Raw genomic sequence first — 25384 nt, 5'->3', positions numbered from 1 at the left:
AGATCTAACTCACGGATAAGTGTTTCACTCTTAACTCACTTGTTTTAGGGTTATTTCACTCCAAGTCTACTAAATCCAATTTCTACCATAGGCTTGTAATAATTCTACCTCTCCACCACAGGAAGCAAACTTTGTAAATCAAGAGGACTTTTAAGGTTTAGAACTTGAATGAAGGCCAAGTGAAATGAGTGGGATGAGAATGAAAATGAAAATGAGTACAAGCATACAAATTATTAAGACAGAATTAATCTAAATAAAAGCAAGGGAAGAAGCTACTTAGTTTTTATTCCATAATTTTTATATCTTTATCCTTTCTTTTCTTTACTCTCTCTTTTTTTTTTCTTTCTTTCTTCTTTTTTTTTTTTTACTACCCCTTTTTGTTTTTTTTTCTACCCTTTTTTTTTTCAAATGAAGCAGCTTCTCTCTCTTTTTTTTTAATTACAAGATAATTGCATGCATGTACTCAAAATGAAGGCTCAAAGGGGTTCACAATAGTGAAATGATTGGGTTTGTGTTTGGGAAACGAGGGTTTAAAATCGAATGCCTCTATCATATTTACAAAAATTGATTCACTAAGCTTCGATTAAGAATTAAAACAAGTTCTAGAGAAATATGAAGTAAGTAGATTCACTCAATTTAATAACTTTAGGCCCAAAGATCCTTCCAACAAGGTTAAAATCTCAATTAACCAATCTCAAGGGTTAACAACCACATAGTCATGATTTCAAAGCATATCATCATTTACTATCTGTCAAAAACATGAGAATAACTAGCCTAAGTTCATCCCTCATTTAAAAGCATGGAAAATTTTCTAAAAGCACTAGTACAATTTGAACTTTTCTAATAATTTTAAAAGGGATGCAGGAGTATAAAGAATCTAAGCCAGGAAAAATTTCTGAAAACCAGTTGAAATTGCAAAGAATTAATTATTCGAATAATATATTTATTTATTTATTTTTTAAAGAAGGGTGATCGCCGCGGTGAACTATTGAGGTTGCCGTAGCGAACTGAGGCAGAGACGAAATCTGGGGAAAGGGCTGGCTTTCACCGCAGCGAAAGTATCCCGAGAGAAAATTAACGTGAAAGAAAGGGGGGATTCGCCACGGCGAAGGGTAATGTTGCCGCGACGAAGGGTGGCAGAAACAAAAAATCCTGTGCAATTTCAACTCTTCAGCAACTAAACTCAAAATATTCACAATTCAACCACTTTATAAGTTCAAAAACACCTCAAAATCAAATAGATGCATGGATGCATGAGAAATATTTGCTAGAATCCACAATAAGTCCCTCCCCTACACTTAAACACAACATTGTCCTCAAGGTGAGAATCAATGACAGCAAATACCAGAAATGAAGCAGGGGGAAAATAAAGCAAAGATCATAACAAACCAATTAAGAAACATCCATCTAAACAAGTTCAAGACTAAGGAGCACAATAAAGGTTCAGAAATATCCAGCCTCAGAACAAATGAAACAAAAGAAAATAACAGAAACACAAGAACTAAAACTACAGCTGCTGCCCAGGATCATAAGTTCGCCAGGGCGAAACATCATCGAGAGCAACACAAGAGACAACGAACCACTTCGCCACGGCGAAGACAGGGGTTGGCTGCGGCGAAGTGTCACAGACTAATACAGACAACACTCAAACATCAGAGAAACACAACAACAAACAATAGACGAGGCTGGATACTTCAAAAACTTTAAAATGCCTCAAAAAAGATCAGGAGGTGTTCAACAATTTCCATGATTAAGCAGTATATCACATACAAATTTTCTCAATCAATCTGAATCATATAATTCATTCCAAACACCAAATCATCAAGCACAAAATAAGATAGGACAGAGATCAAAACTTCCAGGGGGTCTTATTGAATTTAACAAATAACTACACTACTTTCCTACTGAAAAGGGTTTCTCCCCCACACTCATTCAACATACAATGCACAAAACATAGCAAGATTAATAATTAAGCAAAAGCATGTAAATGAGTGAAGGAAAGAAACGACCAGGGAGCTAAGGAGGCTTTTGGTTCTCATGGTAGAGCTTCAGTTGATGGCCATTAACTTTAAGCTTTGCTCCAGTTTCCTCATTAAGAAGCTCCACCATTCCAAAATGATGCACCTTTGTGACTGTGTAAGGCCCATCCCAGCGGGTATTGAACTTTCCTTGCTTAAAAGTGAATCTGGCCTTAAACACCAGTACCTTGTCTCCTACCTTGAAATTCTTCCTTAGGAGACCTTTATCGTGCACGAGTTTTGTCTTCTCCTTGTAAAGTTGAGAGCTCTCATAAGCCTCCAATCTCAACTCCTCTAACTCTTGCAGCTGCAACTTCCTCTCCATCCCAGAAGATTCCAAATTCATGTTACATTGTTTGACTGCCCAATATGCTTTATGCTCCAATTCTATAGGTAGGTGGCATGCTTTGCCAAAGACTAAGCGATAAGGAGACATTCCAATAGGTGACTTATAAGCAGTTCTATAGGCCCACAATGCTTCCTCTAATCTTAGGCTCCAATCTTTCTTGGATGGTTTGACTATCTTCTCCAGTACTTGTTTTACCTCTCGATTTGAAACTTCAGCTTGGCCATTGGTTTGGGGGTGATATGCAGTGGAGACTTTGTGGGTGACACCAAATTTAGAAAACAAGTTATCTACTACCTTATTACAAAAATGTGTACCTCTATCACTCACCACAGCCCTTGAAATCCTAAACCTACAGAAAATGTTGGACTTAAGAAACTTAGAAACCGCCTGGGCATCATCTTTCCTAGTAGGTACAACCTTTATCCATTTGGAAACGTAATCAACAGCTAGAAGAATGTATATAAAACCAAAGGACGGAGGAAATGGGCCCATGAAATCAATTCCCCAAACATCAAAAATTTCATAAAAAAGTAAAGGTTGTTGGGGCATTTAGTGTCTTTTACCTAACCCTTCAAAACATTGACATTTGTCACAGGACCGATAAAAGTCATAAGAATCTTTAAAAAGGGTTGGCCAATAAAAACAGAATCTAGAATTTTCCTAGATGTTCTCCTTGCACTGAAATGACCACCACAAACCATTGAATGGCAAGCTGCAATGATAGACTCAAACTCTTCACTAGGCACACACTTTCTTATAACTTGGTCACTACATATCCGCCATAAGTGAGGGGCATCCCAAATGTAGTGTCTCGATTCGCTTCGAAGTTTTTGTGCCTGAAATTTAGACATGAAAGGAGGGGTGAGTCCAGTTATAAGATAATTAACAATATGCGCATACCAAGGCTCTTTAACAGCTAAGGCACATAATACTGAATCAGGAAAGGAATCACAGGTGAGTTCAGAAGAGTCTACTCCCCGTGTATCATCAGGTAGCCTACTTAAGTGATCGGCTACATGGTTCTCAGCCCCTGCTCGATCCTTTATTTCAATGTCAAATTCCTGAAGAAGTAATGTCCACCTAATCAATCTTGGCTTCGATTGTGGTTTCTTAAGAAGATAGCGAACAGCTGCATGATCAGTGAAAACAGTCACATGAGAGTTTAACAAGTAAGGTCTAAACTTCTCTAAAGCAAAAACAACTGCAAATAGCTCTTTTTCTGTTGTTGTATAGTTGACTTGAGCTGCATCCAGTGTTTTCGAAGCATAGGCAATGACTCTTGAGAGCTTCTCCTCCCTCTGGCCTAACATAGCTCCTACAGCAAAATTAGAAGCGTCACATGAAATTTCAAAGGGCATGGTCCAGTTAGGTGCAACAAGAATAGGAGGAGAAATGAGTTTAGACTTCAAATCATCAAAAGCAACTCTACAAGAATCATCAAAATCAAATTTCACATCTTTTTGTAAAAGCTTTGAGAGAGGTAAAGCAATCTTGCTAAAATCTTTTATAAACCGCCTATAGAATCCCGCATGACCCAAAAATGATCTAATATCTTTAACACAAGCAGGATAAGGCAAAGAAGATATAACCTCAATCTTAGCTTTATCAACTTCAATTCCCTTTTTAGAAATCAAATGCCCTAGCACTATCCCTTCATTGACCATAAAATGACACTTTTCAAAGTTTAAAATCAAATTCTTTTCAATGCATCTTTTTAAAACTTTTTCAAGACTAGCAAGACAATCATCAAAAGAACCACCATAAACAGTAAAATCATCCATAAAGACTTCCATACATTCCTCTAAGAATTCACAGAATATAGCCATCATACAACGTTGGAAAGTCCCTGGAGCATTACATAACCCAAAAGGCATCCTACGATAGGCGAAGGTGCCAAAAGGGCATGTGAAAGTGGTTTTATCTTGGTCCTCCGGTGCAATAGGTACTTGAAAGTACCCAGAGAAACCATCTAGAAAACAGTAATGAGATTTGCCTGCAAGTCTCTCAAGCATCTGGTCTATGAAAGGAAGAGGGAAATGATCTTTCCGTGTGGCATCATTGAGTTTTCTATAATCTATGCACACACGCCAGGAATTCTGAACTCTCGTAGGAATAAGCTCATCCCTATCATTTCTAACCACAGTAACCCCACTCTTTTTAGGCACTACATGTATTGGACTAACCCACTCACTATCAGATATGGGATAGATGATCCCAGCACTTAGAAGTTTGGTAATTTCCTTCTTAACCACATCAAGAATCAGGGGGTTTAGTCTTCTCTGGGGTTGTCTCACTGATTTTGAACCTTCACTAAGCAAGATTCTATGTGTGCAAATGGCTGGACTAATTCCAGGAATGTCCGCTAAAGTCCACCCAATAGCCCTCTTATGCTCTCTCAATACAGTAAGGAGTCTTTCTTCCTCAACCTTAGACAGAGAGTTAGCTATAATGACAGGTAATCGCTCATCAGACTCTAGAAAAGCATATTTCACAGTAGGGGGTAGGGGTTTCAACTCAAGAGTAGGTGGTTGCACAATAGAGGGAATCAGTTTATGAAGTTCAAGAGAGAAAAGATTACTCCCCTTTCCTTCAACCAGTGAGAGTTCCTCAACCTTGCAGATAGCTCCTCTCCAAGCGTTGAACCAACTTCTAGTTGATCTACAGCAACTGCCTTAAAGGGAATCTCCTCCATGACTTCTTCCTCCATATCTGAAATAGCAACAGAAAACCTTTCCCCAAGGGAATTATCACTGACAATAGAGGAATCAAAGTCTACTTTGGAGTCAAGGGAGGAAACAGAAAATGCATGTGGAATGGAAAGCATACAATTAAACACAGTGCAATCGAGGCATGTAACTTTACCACCACATGAGCAAGAAGAAGGTGTAGAGTAAAGAGATGAAAAAGAAGAAATGGATTCATCCTCATCATTAGATTCATCAGTATAAATATCAGAATAGAAAGAGTCGTTTTTCAATTCAACTTCAGTGCATGCATCCTCAACAGCAATGTCTATCATGTTAACCCCCAAAAGTGAATAGTCCTCATAAGGATGTTTCATTGCTTCATACATGTTAAAAGAAACTTTATTATCACCCACCTCCATAGTTATGGTGCCCTCTTTCATGCTAATCATGGTATTAGCAGTCCTTAAGAAAGGTCGACCAAGGATGAGTGTAGCATCATTCACACGTTCAGAAGACATGTCAAGCACATAAAAATCAGCAGGAAACACCAATCCCTTAACTTGGACTAAAATATCTTCAATAATGCCCTCAGGATACCTAATAGTCCTATCAGCTAGTTGGAGCACAACAGTGGTAGACTTAAGAGTCTTGACTCCTAGAGAGGTGTATACGGACTTAGGCATGACATTAATGGCTGCACCTAGATCTAACAAGGCCCCCCTATAGTAACCTTTCCTATAGTGCAAGGGATAGTGAAAGATCCAGGGTCTTGACACTTTACAGGAATTTGGGGTTTAAACAAAGCAGACACATTAGAGGGTAATTGGACTCTTTCATTAGGTTTAAATCTCCTCTTTTGAGTACATAATTCTTTTAAGACCTTAGCATACTTAGGAATCTTTTTAATCAGGTCAAGCAAGGGTATATTCACTTCTACTTTCCTAAATGTCTCAAGCAACTCATGATCTTGCCTCTCCTTACCCTTTTTCACATTTTTCAAATAAGCATTAGGGAAAGGTAGTTCATTGATGTTTACCTCCTTACCTTCCTTGCTTGAGGCTCCATGATTGCTTGGCTCAGATTCCACAGTTGTCCCCTTGCCATCATGTTCTTTTGAGGCTTCTTTCAGCTTTAGCCTCTTCTCCTTGAAGCTTTCAGACTGCTTCTCTTTTGAATGTGCTTGTGGCACTCATCACACAAGATCTCCTCATCTATAACTTCATCCTCCTCTTCTCTGAATTTCACTTGCTTCCCACTCCTAAGGGTGATAGCATTCAAGCCCTTAGGATTGATAACCGTGTTGGAGGGGATTGTGCCACTGCTCCTTGCTTGTTGTTCACTCATGTTGTTGGACAACTGAGTTACATAGGAGTTAATGTTCTCAGATTTAGTCTCCCATTGCTCCATTCTCTTTTCCAAAGCACTAAATCTAGCATCATTCTTGGATGAGTCTTGTTGAATTAGTGAAGCTAAGGAGTTGAACTGAGTAGCGTTAGCAGCCCTTTCTTCCTTCATTAAAGCCATCATATTTTGTAGGAGTTGATTTGTTTCATCCTTAGGTGGGACCGCCAAGGCTTGAGACTGGTTTTGGAACTGGTTTGAAGATGGACCAGCTCCTCCACTCTTCTGAAATCTGTTTGGAGGTCTACTATCATCATTCCTCCAGCCCAATCGAGGGTTTGATTTCCATCCCTCGTTGTAAGTGTTAGAGTAGGGGTCCCACTTTTGATTTGGGCGGCCTTGGAAGACTGCAGACACTTCCTCATAGCGGCCTGGACAAACACTAGAAATATGCATGACTGATCCACATGTTTCACAACTAGGTGCTGTAATGTCCATAGGAGCGGATGGGCGATGCACACTCATATTCTTCAATTCAGCAGTGATCAAAGACAATTGAGATGTCACTTGGCTTCCCAAAGAATCTACTTTTGATTCCAAAGCGTCCATTCTTCTACTGTGCACCGAAGCAGCTCCCATCTCATGTACTCCTCTAGTATCTCTCACACCATGTTGTTGATGATTCAGGGCCATCTTCTTTATCAAATCCCAAGCCTCCTCAGCAGTGGAGTCTATCAAAGATCCTCCTGATGCAGCATCCAACATACCCTTCTCTTGGTTCTTCAACCCATCATAGAAGTACTGCACCAGTTGTTCATCCGGAATTTGATGATGTGGGCATCTTGAAAGTAGGTCTTGGAATCTATTCCAGTAATCATAAAGGGATTCATCGTAGTCTTGCTTGGCAGAATAAATCTCCTTCCTCATTGATGAAGTACGAGAAGCCGGAAAGTATTTCTCCAAAAATGCCTTCCTTAAGTTCCCCCAACTGTGGTATGCATCAGCTACATGTCTTGGAAGGCTCATGTACCATTCCCTAGCTTTGCCTTCCAAGGATAGATGAAAAACTTCCATAGCACTTGGTCCAATGATGCTCCCACAGGCTTCATACTCTGACAAATCATGGAAAGAGATTGCAGATAGAGGTATGGGTCTTCTCCTGTCAAGCCATGAAATTTAGGAAGAGAGTTAATCAATAAACCTTTAATCTCAAAGTTAACTTCAAAATTTGGACAAGCCGCAGTAAAAGGATCAAAATTTACATCAGAAGTTGTGGCTTCTCTAATTGTTCTTCTCCTAGGGTTTCCATTATTTTCTCCTACTCTCTCTTGTTCTCTATTCCCTCCATTGCCTCCATTGCCTCCATTCCTCACTTGGTTGGCATTGGGGTTAGGATGAGGTTGGTTTTGTGGTAATTCAGCCATTATCTCTTGGTCAGTAGGTTCACTCTCACTACTAGATAAGCTAGATTCCACAGAAATATTCTCTTGCTCAATCACCAACTCACTTGTCCCCTCAATTCTTTTCTCTCTTCTTATCTCTCTGAGTCTTCTCTCAATCTCAGGGTTATAGGGCACAAGTTTTGTTTTCCGTGGCATGCAAGATAAAAGTCACAAGAGAAAGAGCAAACAAAATTGACTTGCAGCACACAAAGTCAACTAAAAGCATGCAATGTGATGAATGCAAGTGTATGGTTAAGTATGCAAGTGTATGGATGAGTATGAGTATGTATGGGTGGGTATGAGTATGTATGCACAGATAAAGAAGCAAAGTGTAAGTTTTAAAACTTCCAGAAATGTTCGCCGCGACGAAATAAGATGTTGGCCGCGGTGAAAGTTGGCAGAGGAGACCAGATATCTGATTGCAGGGAGTTGGCCGCAGCGAAAACAGAGGTTGGCCGCGGCAAAAGTATCCCGAGAGAAATCCTTCAGTTTTTTTCAAAGAGTTGGCCGCGGCGAAAGTATCCCGAGAGGATTCCCTCAGTAATTCGAAAAGTTGGCCGCTGCGAAAGGGAATGTTGGCCGCGGCGAAAGTTGACAGAATGCTTATCAGATACTGGACTTCACTGATGCAACGTGAGAGATGCTGAAAATCAAGAAAATCAGTATATTTGTTTGTATTTCCAAAAATTTTGATGCTATGCAAGATGAAAACCTATACTATGAACAAATATGCAACTAAACTACCCTAAATGCTACCCAAAAAGATCAAAACTTCAATTGACAATCAAATAGCACAAGCTAACCTAGAGAACCAATTTCTTGGCTCCCCGGCAACGGCGCCACTTGAAAGAGAGCCTTTCTTATCGTTCGCTTAGAGGTTCTCACTCAAAAATTTATCCAAGCTATGCAGTAATGCAAACTCGGGTCGTTTCTCTTTTGGGAGCCTTAGTTAGTTATCTAGGTTAGACTAAATGTTATGCAGAGTAATGAAAAAGGGGGGTTTTGGGTTTTTAACATTTAATGAAATGTGCCAAAACTAAATGCAATTAAATCAAATCTAAGTTACTATGTTTTTGGATTTTTCTAAGATAGTAGTAATGTAGTGAAAATTAATGAAGGTAATCTCTTGAAAATGGCTTTGAAGCAATCATAGTTCAAAATAATTTTGGGAGTAAAAATCACCAAGTTTTCTAAAGGAAAAACCTTAAAGAACTCTTTAAGTCTAGGATCTCAATCAATGGCCACCCATCTCATAAGATCCTATTAAGCTCACTTAGTGTGTGTATTAAGATTAATTAATGCACTTGGTTTAATGCAAGCCTAGATTAACTCAACAATCAAACAATACCATGCAAGAAAGAGAGTATCAAAAGAGTTGCATAGAAACATACATGTAACCACATATATTGAAGCTCAAATTCAACATTAACTAATCCAATACACAAGATAATCATCCAGAATTGATTAAAACCATAATCAAAATAGTTCAGCCCAAATTTACAAATCCTAAGACCTAGAAATTCATAAATAAAGAACTAGAACTATGGATGAAGCTAACTCCCCTTTGAAGCTCTTGGAACTCATGCTTCTTCCATCATATTCAAGAGTTGAGAGGCTTAGCTCATCATAGCTCTTGAATCAGCTCCAACTAGAGATTGTTCTTCAGCCATGACAGTAGCAGATGGAAGAAATGGAAATGGAGGATTAGGGTTTCTGAGGGAGAGATGAGAGAAGAAGATGATAGAAACGTAGGTGGAGGCTGAATAATGAGAGTCTGACCTCATCATACCCAAAATAGGGTTTCTAACCCGAAAATTGCGTGCATGGGTCAGTTTCTGGGGATGGGTAGGTCAAAATTTTCCGAAATGGTCGGGTCTGAGACTTGCTGATATGAGAGGTTCGCCGCGGTGAAACATGGCAGAGAGCCTTGCTTCAACAGATGATTTTCGCCGTGGTGAACTTAGGCAGAGGATCCTTTCTTGCTTCTTGTGCCTTGAGTTCTTCAATTCTGGTCCCAATCTTTAGTGTCCTACAATAGAAAGCAACAAATTGAAGTATCAATTGTCCTAGAAATTAATTGAGTCCAATTAATAACCAATTATGACAATTTAATCCTCAAAATGACACTAATTTAAAGTAAGGACTCTTAATCTAAATTAAACACAATTATCATTAAAAAGGGCCAGAAAATATCACAAAATCATGGATAATGAAATGAAAAGATAATAATATCTTGAGCTCAATCAGCAGATCCCCACTATGTTGGATAGAGTTAGGGGAAAGAATGATCTATGGACTAGACATGGTGGAACAAATAATGCAGCAGATAAAGATGATTAGATAGAGACTACTTACAACCTAGAGTAGAAATAAGAGTTATGCCAATGTCCATCAAAAGCCTTTGGAATTCAAAGTTGGAGATCATATATTCTTAAAAGTATCTCCAATAACAAGGGTTGTAAGGTCATTGAAAGCATGGAAGCTAACACCCAAATTTATCAGTGTCACACCCTGATAATTTTATCCTAATTGATGAATGATTTGAGACTGACTAAGGTCAAATAGTATAGTAGACTGGTAGAGGATTCAGGCTATGAGGAAAAATCAGGATAGGGACATAACGGTCATTTTTGAAAAGATCGCTCAAGAAAGGGCAGTATTGGAAATAATGTCTGAAATTCCTAAAAATTCCCAGAAAATCATGAAAAATAGAAAGGAGGGTATAGAATAACGTTTGAGGCTTAGAAGGTGAATATAGGATTAAAAATAATTTATTAGGGAACTATTTGTAATTATTGGAATTTTTGGTTAATTAAGGAAAATTAGCCAATTTCCATTATTTAAAATATATGGAGGCCTCAAAAATTCAAGGAAAAATAGGGATAAATTATGTGACATATTATCCTAATTTATAAAATTACTTCCCACCTTTGGATGTATAGAGATTAGCTTAAAGAATATTTATTACCGAATTATTATCGATAGAATATTGATTTTTGACGGAATAAAATTTAGAAAATTATAGAGGTAAAACTTGAGAAAAATTATGGAATATCCTTGGAATGAGGGGAATTTAAGGAGGTGTTGAAATAAAAATTTTGTGACAGTAAATTAGACAGGATTGTTGAAAATCGGACCGAAAATACACAAATAATCAGTGGATTGCACTGAATATTGGATGAGTCATTTTTCTTCCAATATTTAGAGTAATATTTCAGCCAAAAATAGGGGGAGGACAAAGTTGGAATTTTCCAAATTGTTCAAGGGCATAAAGGGAAATAAGAGACAAAACATTAAAATAATATTTTATTACCACATGAAAATCACATGGTGACTAGGTGTCCATCCATGTGTCAATTTCTTGTGTTGTGTGCTCTAGGATTTGTCCATGTGTAAAGTGGAAAAAATGAACGGCCGAGATCGCATCTTTTTCCCGAAGGGCATTCTTGGAATTTTGAAAAATCAAAGCCTATAAATACCCCCCTCATGAACATTTCGGCCAAGATGGTTGCTTGGTGAGGGAATGTTATGTTCTTGAGTTCTAGGAGAGAGAAAGGAAGAAAGAAGAGAGAGAAAGGGAGAAAGCAAAGTTAGACACCTCTAATCGTCGATTAAGGGCTAATTAAGGTATGTTTACCTCCCTAAGTGTTAATTATTTTTAGTTAATTATTTATTTGAGGAAGATTAGGATTAATTACCTTGATTAATTATGGTTTAGTGATAGCTAAGATTAATCATGTTATTTGATTAAAGATTAGTAAGTAATTAAGGTTAGCTACCCTGATTAATTAGTAATTAGTGATTAGTTATGCTAATTGAAGGATGATTAATTATGATTAATCATGTTGATTAAGGAATGATTAAATGTTAATCATGTTGATTAGAGAATAATTAATGGTTAATCCATAAGGGATTAGTGACTTAATCTTAGAGGATTATGTTGTACTAATGACTATGTGACTTGAGGACCTTAATTAAATATTGGATTAAGGATTAAGGGTTAGTGATTAACCAAGAAAGCATGATTAATCATGGATTAAGGAAGAATTCCAAGACCTTAACTGAGGATTAAAGCTTGGTCAAACCAAAGTCAAAGGATTAGGAAAGGTATACAGAAGTTATAAATTGAAAGGCACAAGGGTTGTATTATATTGAGAAATAATTGTATACTGGATATGGAATTTACCATACCCTTACTGTATGGTTGATAGGCAATTTTTGGAAACCTAGGAGGATCTCAAGCAAGGAAAACAAGGAGGAAACAGTAAGCGTGGAACCGAGGTAGCGTGAACTTGCAATTATTTTGTTGACCTGCATTTAGTGTTTCTGCTATGTGTGTTTATGTGCCATGAGAATGTTTATGTACAGATGATGTGAACTCCTTACAATGTATGCCTTGGCTCTTGCATGATTGAGTTTTGGCTAGAATGATTATATACTCCATGATATGATGACATGGATACAGAATAGTTATGGCATGGCATAAAGACTAACAATGTTATTTTACTGCATGTAGCATGACATCTTATGCATGTTGACCTGATGGTTGTATGTTCAATGCTACTGGGATTTCTATGAAATCTCATTCCTCTTACAACATGATATCCTAGGTGCCACTACTTCCAAGGAGAAGGGAAAAGAAGTAATCATGGCTTGAGGAAATTATGATCTACGTATTGTATTATATGGTTTTAAACCTTTCTTTTCCAAGCCATGTAAGCATATTCTGATCATGAACGCATAATATGATACCCTTTTTGGATGTATATTAATGGTAGAGTACCTTTATATGCGATTATGGTATGCTTATAGTGAAAAACGAAATGGTGCTAGAATTAGTGAAAAAGGGGGATAAAAATGGTCTAAATTTGACCAAACTTTGACCAATTAAGACCCTAGTCAAATGGTTGACTTTTTCCCTAAAATTTGGGATGCAAATAGATCTTATTTTTCCATTTAAAATGAGTGGTAAAGCATCACAATCAGAGCTCTGTGTAAGAAGTTATGCCTTTCCGAAGTTAGGCAAAAATCCTGAAAAATAGAAAAATGACCAAATGAACAGTACTTTTTGAAATTAAAATCGGATGCGTTTCTGATTAAAGAGGAACCTGAGGTCATAATTCCTTGATAGATGATGTTAAGAGCTTCGAGTGAGACTTAGAAGGACCTTGTTTTGATTTTTCTAGAATTAGTTATGATTTTCCAAAGTTATGCCAAGTTTAAGGTTACAGTGAATAGTAATGCGGGAAAAGAAATTTTTAAACTCAGATTATTCAACCCGGTAACCTGAGATTGCGCTTCTGATTATCTTAACTTGGCATAATATAAGGTCGCAAACGTAAGGTGTTATAATTAGACCCTTCCAAATTCTCTCAAGGATAGGACCAATAGCTTATAAATTGGCCCTACCCCCTAATCTCAGTCAGATACATGACGTCTTCCATGTTTCTTAGTTAAAGAAGTATGAACTAGATCCCTCTCACATTCTGAAATATGAAGATATTGCGCTGTAAGATAACTTAACGTTTAAGATAAAATTGTCCAGGATCGTAAATTGACAGATTAAGGAACTGTGAAATAAGATCATTATGATAGTCAAGGTGATCTGAAAAGGTTTAACAAAAAAGAAGCAACTTAGAAGAAGGAAGATGACATAAAGAACAGTTATCCAGAGCTCTTCAGATAAGGTATATTTTGGTACTTCTAGGCTCAAAAGTCAGGATGTTACAATTTACACTGATCGTACCTTGGATCATTTCAGGTAACTTACTTGCCTCTTCCTTATTGAGGGCGAACAACCTACTGTGAGTGACGAGAGCCTTTTGTCGTTTGCCTTGGGGTTCTGAATCAAAAATAAATCCAAGCTATATAGTATAGTGCAAACTCAGGTTGTTTCACTTTTGGGAGCCTTTATTAATTACCTAAGCTAGACTAAATGCCATGCAATGCAATGAAATGGGGTTTTGGGTTTTTAACATTTAATGAAGTGTGCCAAAATTGAATGCAATGAAAAAAAACCTAAGATACTATATTTTTGGTGTTTTAAGATAATAATGATGGAATGGAAATGATTGATAGGAAATCTCTTGAAAATGGTTTTGATGGCAATCATAGTTCACTTAAACATTGAGAGTTTCACAAATCCATTAGGTTTTCTTAATAAGAACCTCAATAACTAATTGAGTCCAAAGCTTACATTAATGAACTCATCAATGAAAACTTTGTTTAGCTTCCCTAATGTGTAATTTTGAAATGATCATGCAATTGGCTCAATGTAGCACACAATCAACTCAGTACCGAAACATAACCATGCAAGATAGGAGAGAATCATGAGAGTTACAATAAGCATATATGCAACTACATATATTAAAGCACAAAATTCAACATCAATCAATCCAAATTACAAATGTTAATCATTAACCAATGATTACAGTAATAATCCCAAGTTCTTAACTAACAATTTACAACTCTTAGACCTAGAAAGCCATAAATCATAGCTAAAAATTGAAAACTGAAACTAAACTCCCCTTTGAAGTCTAGAAACTCATGCCATACCACTATTCTTCAAGAGTTGATAAACCCTAGCCCTCCATAGCTTCAAGAAAAACTCTAACCAAAGTGAATCTATCAACCATGGCAGCTGGGAGTGGAAGGAAATAAGATGAAATGAAGAAAAGGTGAAGGAAATGGATGAGGAAGAAGATGGAGGTGGAGAGGCAAGAGGATGGGAGAATAGAGGTATTGTAGATGATAGAATGGAGTTCTCCCCCGAAAATAGGGTTTTTAAGGGTTTAAAGGGTCCATATGGGTCGGATCATATGATTAGAGCCTCCATTTTCACGTTCTAATCCGGATCCGGCGTTACTGATACGAGTCTTTCATCGCGGCGAAGCATTCCCGAGAGGAGCTCTGCCTATCTTGTGATTTTACGCGGCGAAGCTGTAAGTTGGCCGCGGCGAACTCTGCCCGAGACATTACTGGTAAGATTTCAATTTGGCGCCGCGGCGAACTGTGTTAGTGCTGATACTCTGATCTTGTGTTGTGTCATCCTTTGGTCTTTGATCTTGGCTCCAATTCTCAAGTGTCCTACAATAAAAAGCAACAATTTGAAGCATCAATTGTCCTAGAAATCAACTGAATACAATTAATAACCAATTATGACAATTTTACCCTCAAAAAGACACTAACTCAAAGTAAGGACTCTTAATCTAAATTAAGCACAATTATCATCAAAAGGAGCCAAAATCTATGATAAATACCCTTAAAATGATATGAAATAACATAGAACAATTGGGTTTAATCAGTGAGCCTGGGGCCTCAAACTGTCTACATTTTGTGGGAACTCCCCAATAAAGTATCCTAGGTTCTCGTATTTGAACCACACATATTAACCTATCAAGCATGGCTAGTCTATGTGTTTCTTACCATAAATTTCATATTCCTTTCCTTGGCGGCTATTGTCAAACCCTCCTCACCTTGTTCCTCCTCCTCGTCTCAACCTCCTTGAAAAACAAGGCCTCCTCCTCTTCCTATTACCACTATAGGAAGTTCCTTTTTGACCTGACCTCTGTAACATCCTGAATTTTGGGCGTAGAAGTACTAGAATTAGCTTGAAATGGATAGGCTACCAGACCCCTTATAGCAGGAGTCCCAGGAGTTCCCTGAAATGATAGAAGGATTCTCAGGGACTAAACTGCAAGGCAAAAGTTTTCTAGGGTTGAGAAAAGAGGAAGCTAGAGACTTGGATAAAGTCTTAAGGCCTAGGAATGAGAAATGGAGATGAATATTGGCCAGAGGTTATGCTAGAGGCCTCAATGAGATGAATTATGAGGTTAAGCCAAACCAGAGCAAAATCATAATTTTGTAAAGTTTTGGGCTGGTGAGGGCAAAAATGAAAATCATGCCTGAAAATCCTAAAAAATCCTAAAAAATACAAAATGGTATGTTAAGACTTGTATGTGAAGTTTAGGGTCTAGTATAATGAGTTGAGGTAATTAAGGGTGAAAGGTTATGCTAGGAACCTCAATAAGAGGATTCTTGAGGCTAAACCCGAACAAGGACCTAAAACACAAATTTTCCTAGTTTCAGGCCAAAAAGGGTAGAGATGGAAAGTAGGCATGAATACTTCAGAAAAATAGGAATGAGGTCCAGAGGCTCATATGAGACTAAAAATGATGAAAATGCCCCTAGAAGGAATTTATGGAATTCTCAAGGTTTTGACTAATTTTGAATATAAGCAGAAATTAAATTATTTAAAATACAGGGAGGCCTGAAACAATTGGACAAAATAGGGGAAAATACTTGAGAAATTATTATAGGTTTTAAAAATAATTCCATCCCCAGAAAGTGAAGAGACCAGCTTTAATAGAATTTAAAGGCTATTTATACGCTATCCGGAAAAAGTCAAAGTAAACTGTTTAGAGGTTGACTTTTAACTTAAGAAAAATCAAAGAAATTCCCCATGATGAATAAACAGTATTGGTACCTAAAGACAGATTCTCAGAGTCACGGACTGGTAGATAGAATTTGGTCAAGTTTACTCCGAAATAAATATTATTAATTGTCTTAATGGAAGAATAGAGGAAAAGCATCACTTTCTCTTTAGGCATGTTATAAAATGCTATGTGGACTTATTTGAGGTGATAAAATAGAGTCAAAACATATCCCAATGATCCTGGGTAAGTCAAGACCTGAAAAAGTATCGATACGGTATAGAATGACAAGATAGTGGAGGAATACCTAGGGGCTACATTTTAATGCCAAAAATGATGAAGGGACATGAAAGAGATAAGTGTAAAGTTAGATGAAAGACATGTGTAGGGTTGGATGCAAGACGTGTACAGTCGGATGCAAGAGACGTGTACGATTGGATTAAAGACATGTGGCTTGATAATGTATGCAAGATGACGTAAGCATGATGTCATGAGGACACATATCATCACAAGACAAGAGGCAAAATGGACAGTCAAGATCAAGCCACTTATTTACATGATCAAGGGCCAAGATTCAATCTTGTTTTCTATAAATACCCCTTTCCTCCCCTCATTTTCATCCAAGACTCAAGAAATAATGGGAAAACTCTAGCAAAATGGATTCTAGAGAGAGAAATAAGAAGGGAAGAGAAAGACCAAGTGATCCTATGTAAGATCAAGCTCTAAAACAAGGTATGTTCATGGTTTTTGATGTAGTTTTCACTACCTTTGTTATTATTAAGTTTGGTCATGGATTTTAATGGTTTTTGGAAGCTTGAAACCCTGGGGGGTATGCTACATGAAATTTTTAAGTATGGGGGGATGAAATTGATGTTAGAATAATGTTTAAAGGCTTGAAAGGAACAAGAATCAAGTGGTTTTATGCTGAAGTTGGTTGAATTTTATGATTGTGTAACTTAAGGAAACATTTTGGTCAGGCTGAGTTCTATACCTTAGGATTGGATTTTGATGATTTTGATGCTTCTAATGGATTTAGAATGAAAAATTGTGTGGGTTAAAGATGAGAAAACAAGTTTGGAAGCATTAGAATTGAAAATAGAAATTTTAGACCCTACAGGCAAACCATTTGGCCAAGGTAAGAAATAGGGGAAGGAGTTAGATTTTGATAAAATCTAAGCTCATATTTGGATTCCTCATGAACAATTGAGTAGAAAATGACTAAGAGAATGATTTTAAAGGCTATAGAAAAGAAAATAAAAATTAAGGTTAAAGAGGAACCAATTTAAGAGTTAAGATGGTTAATGCTTTTTTATGGTCTTAATGGATTTCCTATTAATGTGTATTGTGAAATTAGGGCCATGAGACACTAAGAAAGAGGAATGGTAAGGTTTTTCAAGCAATCATGGTGGTTGGAAAGTAAAGAGAGCAAGAAGAAAAGCTTAAAGGTTACAAGGTAGTGAACTTAACTTTCTTGTGTGCTTGATGTGTATGATGTGAATCTTTTGTGTGTTCATGTGTATTATGTGATTTGATGATGTTATGAGATGTTAATGCTAGTATGATGCTCTGTTTCTTTGATGTTTTCCATGTCTATGCATGTTAATATGAAATATTGAGCATGAGAATATGTGGTATGTAAGCATGAGTTATATCAAGTAAGCATATCATCCACTTGCATCCATCTTGCATGCATAATGGTAATGTTTACTAATAGGATTATCCTAAATCTCAATCTCCCTTAACTAATCCTAATAGGTAATAATGATCAAGCAAAGGATACATGAAGTGGAAGTAGGGAAAAGAGGAAAAGAATTTAAGAATATATTGTATTACATTGTATAATGTATATAACAATGTATGTTATAGAAGCAACACTAATGGTATGTGATGATAAATGACGATGATGATAATGATGATAACGGTATGTATGGTTGCCTATAATGCTGCATGGGAATAGTTTATGGGTCGATAGAATAAGATTATGTATGGAAATAATTAATTATGATTTATTAATACAAGTTAAGGGGATAAACTATCCCTAAATGAGTAATGCACTTAAGACAGAGTGGAAGTAAAGCAAATAATTGAATCTGCCCATGTAAACTGGTATGATTAAAATAAACATCCTAAGCTTTAAAGTAAGTGGCAGATCACTTAAAATAGATGTGTGTTCTGAGAGTTACGCTCGATCAAAATTAAGGTAGAGAATCTTGAAAGTACAGTTTTTATTGAATGAACAGTAAATTTTATGTAATAACTGTACGAATTGACAAGGTTGAGTCTAGTTTTATATTTTTTTCCTATAGAGAATAGAAAGAGATTCAAATAAAATTTTGAACCACCTCAATATGATTTTTCTATAATTAGTTATGATTTTTCAAATATGGACTAAAAATCTGGATTTTTCCAAGTAAACAGTAACCTGAGTAATCAATTATAAATTTTCAATCTATAGGCTCGTTTCATGATTTGGTTGAACTATAATACTTTTAAATGTATACTAAAAGTGGTTTAATGAAGGACATGACAACCTTGCAGCAGGTTTATTGACTCTCAGGGTTGTCCTAGCCAAATCATGATGGTTTTAGTTGTTCTCCATGATCTAGCAGACTTCTACTACCTTATTGAGCACCTCTAGCTATTGTGGGGCTACCTTCTCTTTCAACTTGGGTCTCAAACCATTACCATTTCTCAGTAAACTAGCATTCATCATTTATATGCTGAAGATATGTAGAGTAACAAGACAACTGATGTATCTGGCTAACTACTTATCAAAATTGGCCGCTTGCTTTATGGTAAGGAACTCAACTTCTTTCTCATCCCTCACAGATCAGTAAAAGTATTTTAGGAAAAACTACTCCTTAAATACTTACCAATTGACTGGGTTCTCATGGGCCTGGAGGACTAGCTCTGTGTTCCTCCACCATTGATCTGCTTCCCCCTCCAGCTTATATATGGCCATCTAGGCCTTTTTTTGCGACGAGGACTCGAGGATTTTAAAAATCTTTTCTAGCTGAGTTATCTAGTTATCAGCTACTTGTACATCTAGAGTTCCCTAAAAAGATGGGGGATGATGCTTGACAAAATGTACTATCTATTGCTACAAACTATCAGGCTCTACAGCGGGTTGTGCTTGTTCAATAGTCCCTGCTTGAGGTTGCTGGGGTTGTTAGACTGGTTGGGGTCGTCCCGGCTATTCCTTGCCCAGGTGTTGTAACTGTGCTATTGCTGTCGTTACTACTGTAGCTACAGTAGCATCTTGATCCTTGTGCAGCTTGTATCTCTTGCATAGTCTATTGTTGTTCCTCTAGTCTCTTCATTATTGTTTGAATAGGGTCAACAGGAGGTCTATCAGATGCTTCCCTTGCACAGGCTCCAATCTTGTTCTTGCCATTTTACTTTATCTTCTTTAGGTACAAAAAGGAACATGTGTAACACCTCCTTTAACACCCCATTATATGTCAATCGAAACCACTATAACATGTTTCCCAACATTTTCGAGTGAAAAATTTCTATTCCAAAATTTTCCTCGCTAGTCTGTCTGTACACTATTCATCTGAATTTAGGTTAATTTTTCTTTAAAAAAATCAAAATGAGGTGGTTCTAATTTTCTATTGAAGCTTGCTGAGAGTTCTTTAGAGGAAAAATATTCATTGGACTCATTCCATCTAGAACAGCACAGAAAATTCAACAAAGTGCACTGTTCATATGGTCAATTTTTGAATTTCTAGTATTTTAGCCCAAATTTGAAAGGCCATAACTCTTAGAAGAAAACTCTAAATTTGATGGTTTACCACTTGTTTTAAAGGTAAAATGAGATCTAAATGCCCATAAAATCTCAGGCCTAGATTCCATCAATTGCTTATTATTTTGTGTGTCACAAGTTTAACCTCATTTAGGGTATTTTTATCCCTTATTCTCCATCATCTTGAATTTTATTTTCTTTTTCCTTTTTCCATACCAATTGGACATTCTAACCACTTAATGTTTCAACATTAGTCATGTCATAAAGATATAATTTACATTATATCATCATCCATGCTCCATTACAACTAAAATTTTCCTCGCTAGTCTGTCTATACACTATTCATCTGAATTTAGGTTAATTTTTCTTTAAAAAAATCAAAATGAGGTGGTTCTAATTTTCTATTGAAGCTTGCTGAGAGTTCTTTAGAGGAAAAATATTCATTGGACTCATTCCATCTAGAACAGCACAGAAAATCAACAAAGTGCACTGTTCATATGGTCAATTTTTGAATTTCTAGTATTTTAGCCCAAATTTAAAAGGCCATAACTCTTAGAAGAAAACTCTAAATTTGATTGTTTACCACTTGTTTTAAAGGTAAAATGAGATCTAAATGCCCATAAAATCTCAGGCCTAGATTCATCCATTTGCTTATTATTTATGTGTCACAAGTTTAACCTCATTTAGGGTATTTTTATCCCTTATTCTCCATCATCTTGAATTTTATTTTCTTTTTCCTTTTTCCATACCAATTGGACATTCTAACCACTTAATGTTTCAACATTAGGTCATGTCATAAAGATATAATTTACATTATATCATCATCCATGCTCCATTACAACTCAACATGAAGTTTACTAAAGCTTTACATAACTTTTCAAAATCATGACTTCCATAATGCTCCTTCATCCCAATACCATTTCCTTGCCCTTGCCATTAGATGAACCATCCCTATTTGGTACATAAATTAACATAGGAGGAATGAGATTTCAAAACAATCTCAGTAGCAATTGAACTATAATTATCATGTAAATTAAGCAAGCCACAATGTGACATGTTATAAACTTCAAGATATCCTCAAGCCACATAAAATCATGCTCAATATCATGCTAGGAGAGGAGCACCAACACTTCCACAATAACATAATTCAATGCATTTGGCCAAAGCATAAACCAAAGTCATCCAATCAACCAAGATCACAACACAATTCCTCAATCCAAGCAAATAACATAATCACATTAAACAAGCAAGATAAACAATCAAATTATAATTCAATGCTACCTTTATCACTTGGTAATTTTGGCCTCCTCAAGGGGTTATGATTCTCCTTAATTCCTCCTTACAAAACCTATTGATTCAAGCATAAACACAAGCTACATTAACCACTAATAACTTAAACACAACACTTTAATTTAAACTTAACATTCCTCTCCTTTTCTTTTGATTTTTACAATATTATTCCTTCTTTAGAATCATTGATCTCTTGGCCTAATCCTACACAATTTTTCATGGGGACTCTAAATATTTAATTATTTTTTCAAAAATCAAACTCCTTCCCCATTAAATCATATTGGCCGAATATGGGGTTTCAAACTTCCAAAAATTCTAATTTTTATTTCAATGATTTTACACACTTCCCTTTAGCATATCCCCACACAAAAACACATTTTAAACCCATTGGAATCATCCAATCAATGCAAAATAATTTCCTCTAGCATATACTACTACCCTTGGTCAAAATGAACATGTAGGACCCTAACTGGATTTTCTTCCAAAAACCACTCTATACACCACACTTACACAACCTTATTTTACTTGATATTTGAGGTTTCTATCCTCCCCTAAATGTCACATGTTCAAACTGAAATGGACAGCAATTTTTCTTAATTTTTCAAGCCAAAAACCCTAACTAAACTAGCTTGAAACTTATGGATAAGGAGGCTTAAACATACCTTGATGTTTTCTTAATAGAAAATGAATGATTCCTGGCCTAAATACCTCAAAATTTTTAGTCTCCTTGTTCTAAAATGAAAGTGGCAGCACTTTCACCTCTTTTTCCAATTTTCTAACTTTTTTCTTGTATTTTAGGGAGCGGTATTTATAGACCAACCAGCCAGCCCCTCTCCCCTGATTTTAGATGCACAAAATGCTAGAAATTAAGGTGAGTTGGCAACCATCAAATGCATCATAACTTCAGGTTTAACCAACTGTCCATACACTAGAATTTTCCAACATTTATCCACTAATTTTGGATTTATTTTAATTAAAAATAGTAGGGTCCAGAACCTGCACGAAATATGGGCCCCACACATGGCTTAGTATGGCCTAAAAAGATGGCCCACAAGCCAAATCAAAATCCCAAACCATTTCGACACTTTATCGGTTACTATTCATTAGTAATATTCATAATTTTTTAGTCCTCCAAAAATTCATTTCTCTTTGTGATAATTCAGATTTTAATATGAGAACATGATCTGAAAATTTTCAGAATTTTTTACCATCTCTAGATATTTGTTTTGAATTTTCTCCGATTAGGCCTCTATCTTTGTCACTGCGAGAAAATAAATTCTCTAAAATTAATTCCTGAGCTTCCAAGGCCTAAAACTAATTTTATAAATTCAAGAAAATATTTAGATGATTTTTTCATTTTTTTCCAGAATTATTGAGCCATCTAACTACTTAAATAATAATTATTTTTTTCTGATTTTTCAATATTTTCCTGAAAAACCTCTGTTTTCGGGAAATTCCATAATAATTAATTTTCATAATAATTCCACCTTTCAGGCCTCAACTGAGATTCCAAATCTTCTAATTTGTATTTTTCCTATTTTTGAAGAATTTTCTAGAATTTTTTTGAAATGTTTTTGTTTTGCCCTTCCTAGACTGATAATTACAAAAATGCTAGCCCAGACCTTATTAGGGTTTCACCTTAAAAGTTGTTTCGTCTCCCGTGTAGCTTCTACATTGACCCTCATCTAAATTTTGAATTTCCTATGTCTAGGTGAAATTTCTTTGGATGTGATAATTCCTTCTTCTTTTAAATAAATTTTGTCCTTGAAATTTAGAAACATACCTTATTTAAATAGCTCTGGATATCTAGCCTTCATGTCGTCTTCCTTCTCCCATATGACTTCTTCCTGAGTTAGATCCCTCTAGATGACTTTAACTTTTGAAATAGCCTTATTTCGCAGCTGCTTGATCTACCGATCTATCACTCTTACCAGCTTCACCTCGAAGATAAGGTTATCTGGCAGCTCTATGTCCTCGTATTTTAGGACATGAGAGGATCCAGCTAGTACATTTTTAGTTCAGAGACATGAAACATGATGAATTTGGCTTAGATTAGGGGGTAGGGCCATTTTGTAAGCTACCAAGCTGACTCTTGATAAGATTTGTAAGGGTCTGATGAACTTAGGCGTCAATTTACATGCTTTGATTGACCTTCCTATGCTAGTAGTTGGAGAAACTTTAAGAAAAACATGGTTTCCAACTTCAAACTCTAGAGGCTTTCTTCGTGTATTGGCATAGCTCTTTTGCCTACTATGCACCATAAGTAGCCTTTGCCGAATAATTTTAACTTGTTGTGAGGTTTGTTCTACCAAGTTAGGGCCAAACATCTTCCTTTCTCCTAATTTGGTTCAACACAATGAGGATCTACATTTCCTCTCATACAAAGCTTCATTAGGAGCCATCCAGATACTGGAATGGTAACTGTTGTTATAGATGATCTCTACTAGTAGCAAGTACTTATCCCAGCTCCCTTTGAAATCTAGGGCACAAGCTCTTAGCATATCCTCTAATGTTTGAATCGTACATTCTATCTATTTGTCAGTTTAAGGATGATAAGCCGTTCTGAAACTTAGCTTAGTGCCCATGACTTCTTATAGAATTTTCCAAAATTTAGAGAGAAACTATGGGTCCTTGTCAGATACGATCATCTCGGGTACTCCGTGTAACCACACAATTTCTTTGATATAAATTCCTGCTAACTTCTCTAGTTATTACTCTTTCTTGGTGGCCAATAAATAAGCTGACTTTGTTACGTGATCCACTATTATCCAAATCGCATTGAAACCTGATAGTCATCCCAATCCTTGAGCATCAAATCATCAATCCATGCCATTCCTCTTAACACATATCTCTACAATAGATGGTTGAGTTTTTAGTCATGTTCCTCAGTTCCTACAGGTATTTGAGGATCTTATAGTCACAATATAGTTTGATGGTTGCCCTGTACAGATAGTGCCTCCAGATCTTCAAGGCATATACAATTGCTGCCAACTCAAGGTCGTGTGTGGGATAACTCTCCTCATAAGTCTTTAGCTGTCATGAGGCATAAGCAACCACTCAACACTACTACATTAGCACACATCCCAATCCTTGCTTACTCGCATTTGTATACACCACATTTGGCACCATAGGATCGGGGATTATCAGCATGGGAGTCGAGGTCAATTTTTGCTTTAACTCCTGAAAGCTAGCCTCACACTTAGCATTCCAATCGAACAATTGATTCTTCGATGTGAGCTTGGTCGGCGGTAGGGCAATCCAAGAAAAATCCCATATGAACCTCCTATAGTACTCTGCCAGTCCCAGAAAGCTTTTCACCTCGATTATCGTCTTGGGTCGTTCCCAATTCAACATGGCTTCTATCTTACTTAGGTCCACCGCTACTCCATCTCGGGTAATTACACGACCCAAGAACTTTACTTCCTTTAGCCAGAACTCACATTTGCTCGATTTAGTATACAGTTGCTTTGCCCACAACATGCCTAATACAATCTACAGATGCTATTCATGTTCCTTTGGTGATTTGGAATACACTAGGATGTCATTAATGAATACCACTACAAACTGATCCAGATATGGCTGGAAGATTCTATTAATGTAATCCATGAATATAGCAAGTGCGTTTGTCAATCCAAATGGCATCACCAAAAATTTGTAATACCCATACCTTATTCGAAAGGTAGTTTTTTAGGATATCTTCTGCCTTAATCCTCAACTGATGGCACCCTAACCATGAATTAATCTTCAAGAATACAATGATTCCTGCTAACTGATCTAGCAAATCATCGATCTGTGGTGACGGACACTTATTCTTGATTGTCAGTTTATTCAGGTCACGGTAGTCTGTGCATAATCTTAGGCTATCCTCCTTCTTTTTCACAAACAATACTGGTGCACCACCGAGATATGCTAGGGTATATTAACCCTTTCTCCAGAAGCTCCTCTAGCTCCTTCTTTAGTTCTGCCATCTCATTTGGAGCCATTCGATACGGAGTCTTTGAAATTGAGTTCATTACAAGCACCAGATCAATAGCAAATTCAATCTCCCTTTCAGGGGGCAATCCACTAATCTCCATCAAA

General features: G+C 36.6%; 1 protein-coding gene across 1 annotated transcript; it reads right to left on the bottom strand.

Annotated features, from left to right (window-relative positions):
* Positions 1 to 1507: 1507 nt before the first annotated feature.
* On the bottom strand, positions 1508 to 24784 carry LOC114758214 (uncharacterized mitochondrial protein AtMg00860-like). Its single transcript, XM_028947238.1, has 2 exons — positions 24403 to 24784; positions 1508 to 1629 (listed from the first exon to the last, which is right to left on the bottom strand). The coding sequence occupies exons 1-2, from the start codon at positions 24782 to 24784 to the stop codon at positions 1508 to 1510; spliced, it is 504 nt and encodes a 167-aa protein (XP_028803071.1).
* Between the last annotated feature and the right edge of the window lie 600 nt (positions 24785 to 25384).

The sequence above is a fragment of the Neltuma alba genome, unplaced genomic scaffold (genome assembly GCF_004799145.2).
Source record: "Neltuma alba isolate B1F8T4 unplaced genomic scaffold, ASM479914v2 tig00010676_pilon, whole genome shotgun sequence".
NCBI classification, from domain to species: Eukaryota; Viridiplantae; Streptophyta; class Magnoliopsida; order Fabales; family Fabaceae; genus Neltuma; species Neltuma alba.
Note: the sequence above shows the minus strand (reverse complement) of the source record. Positions and strands in the feature narration are given on the sequence as shown.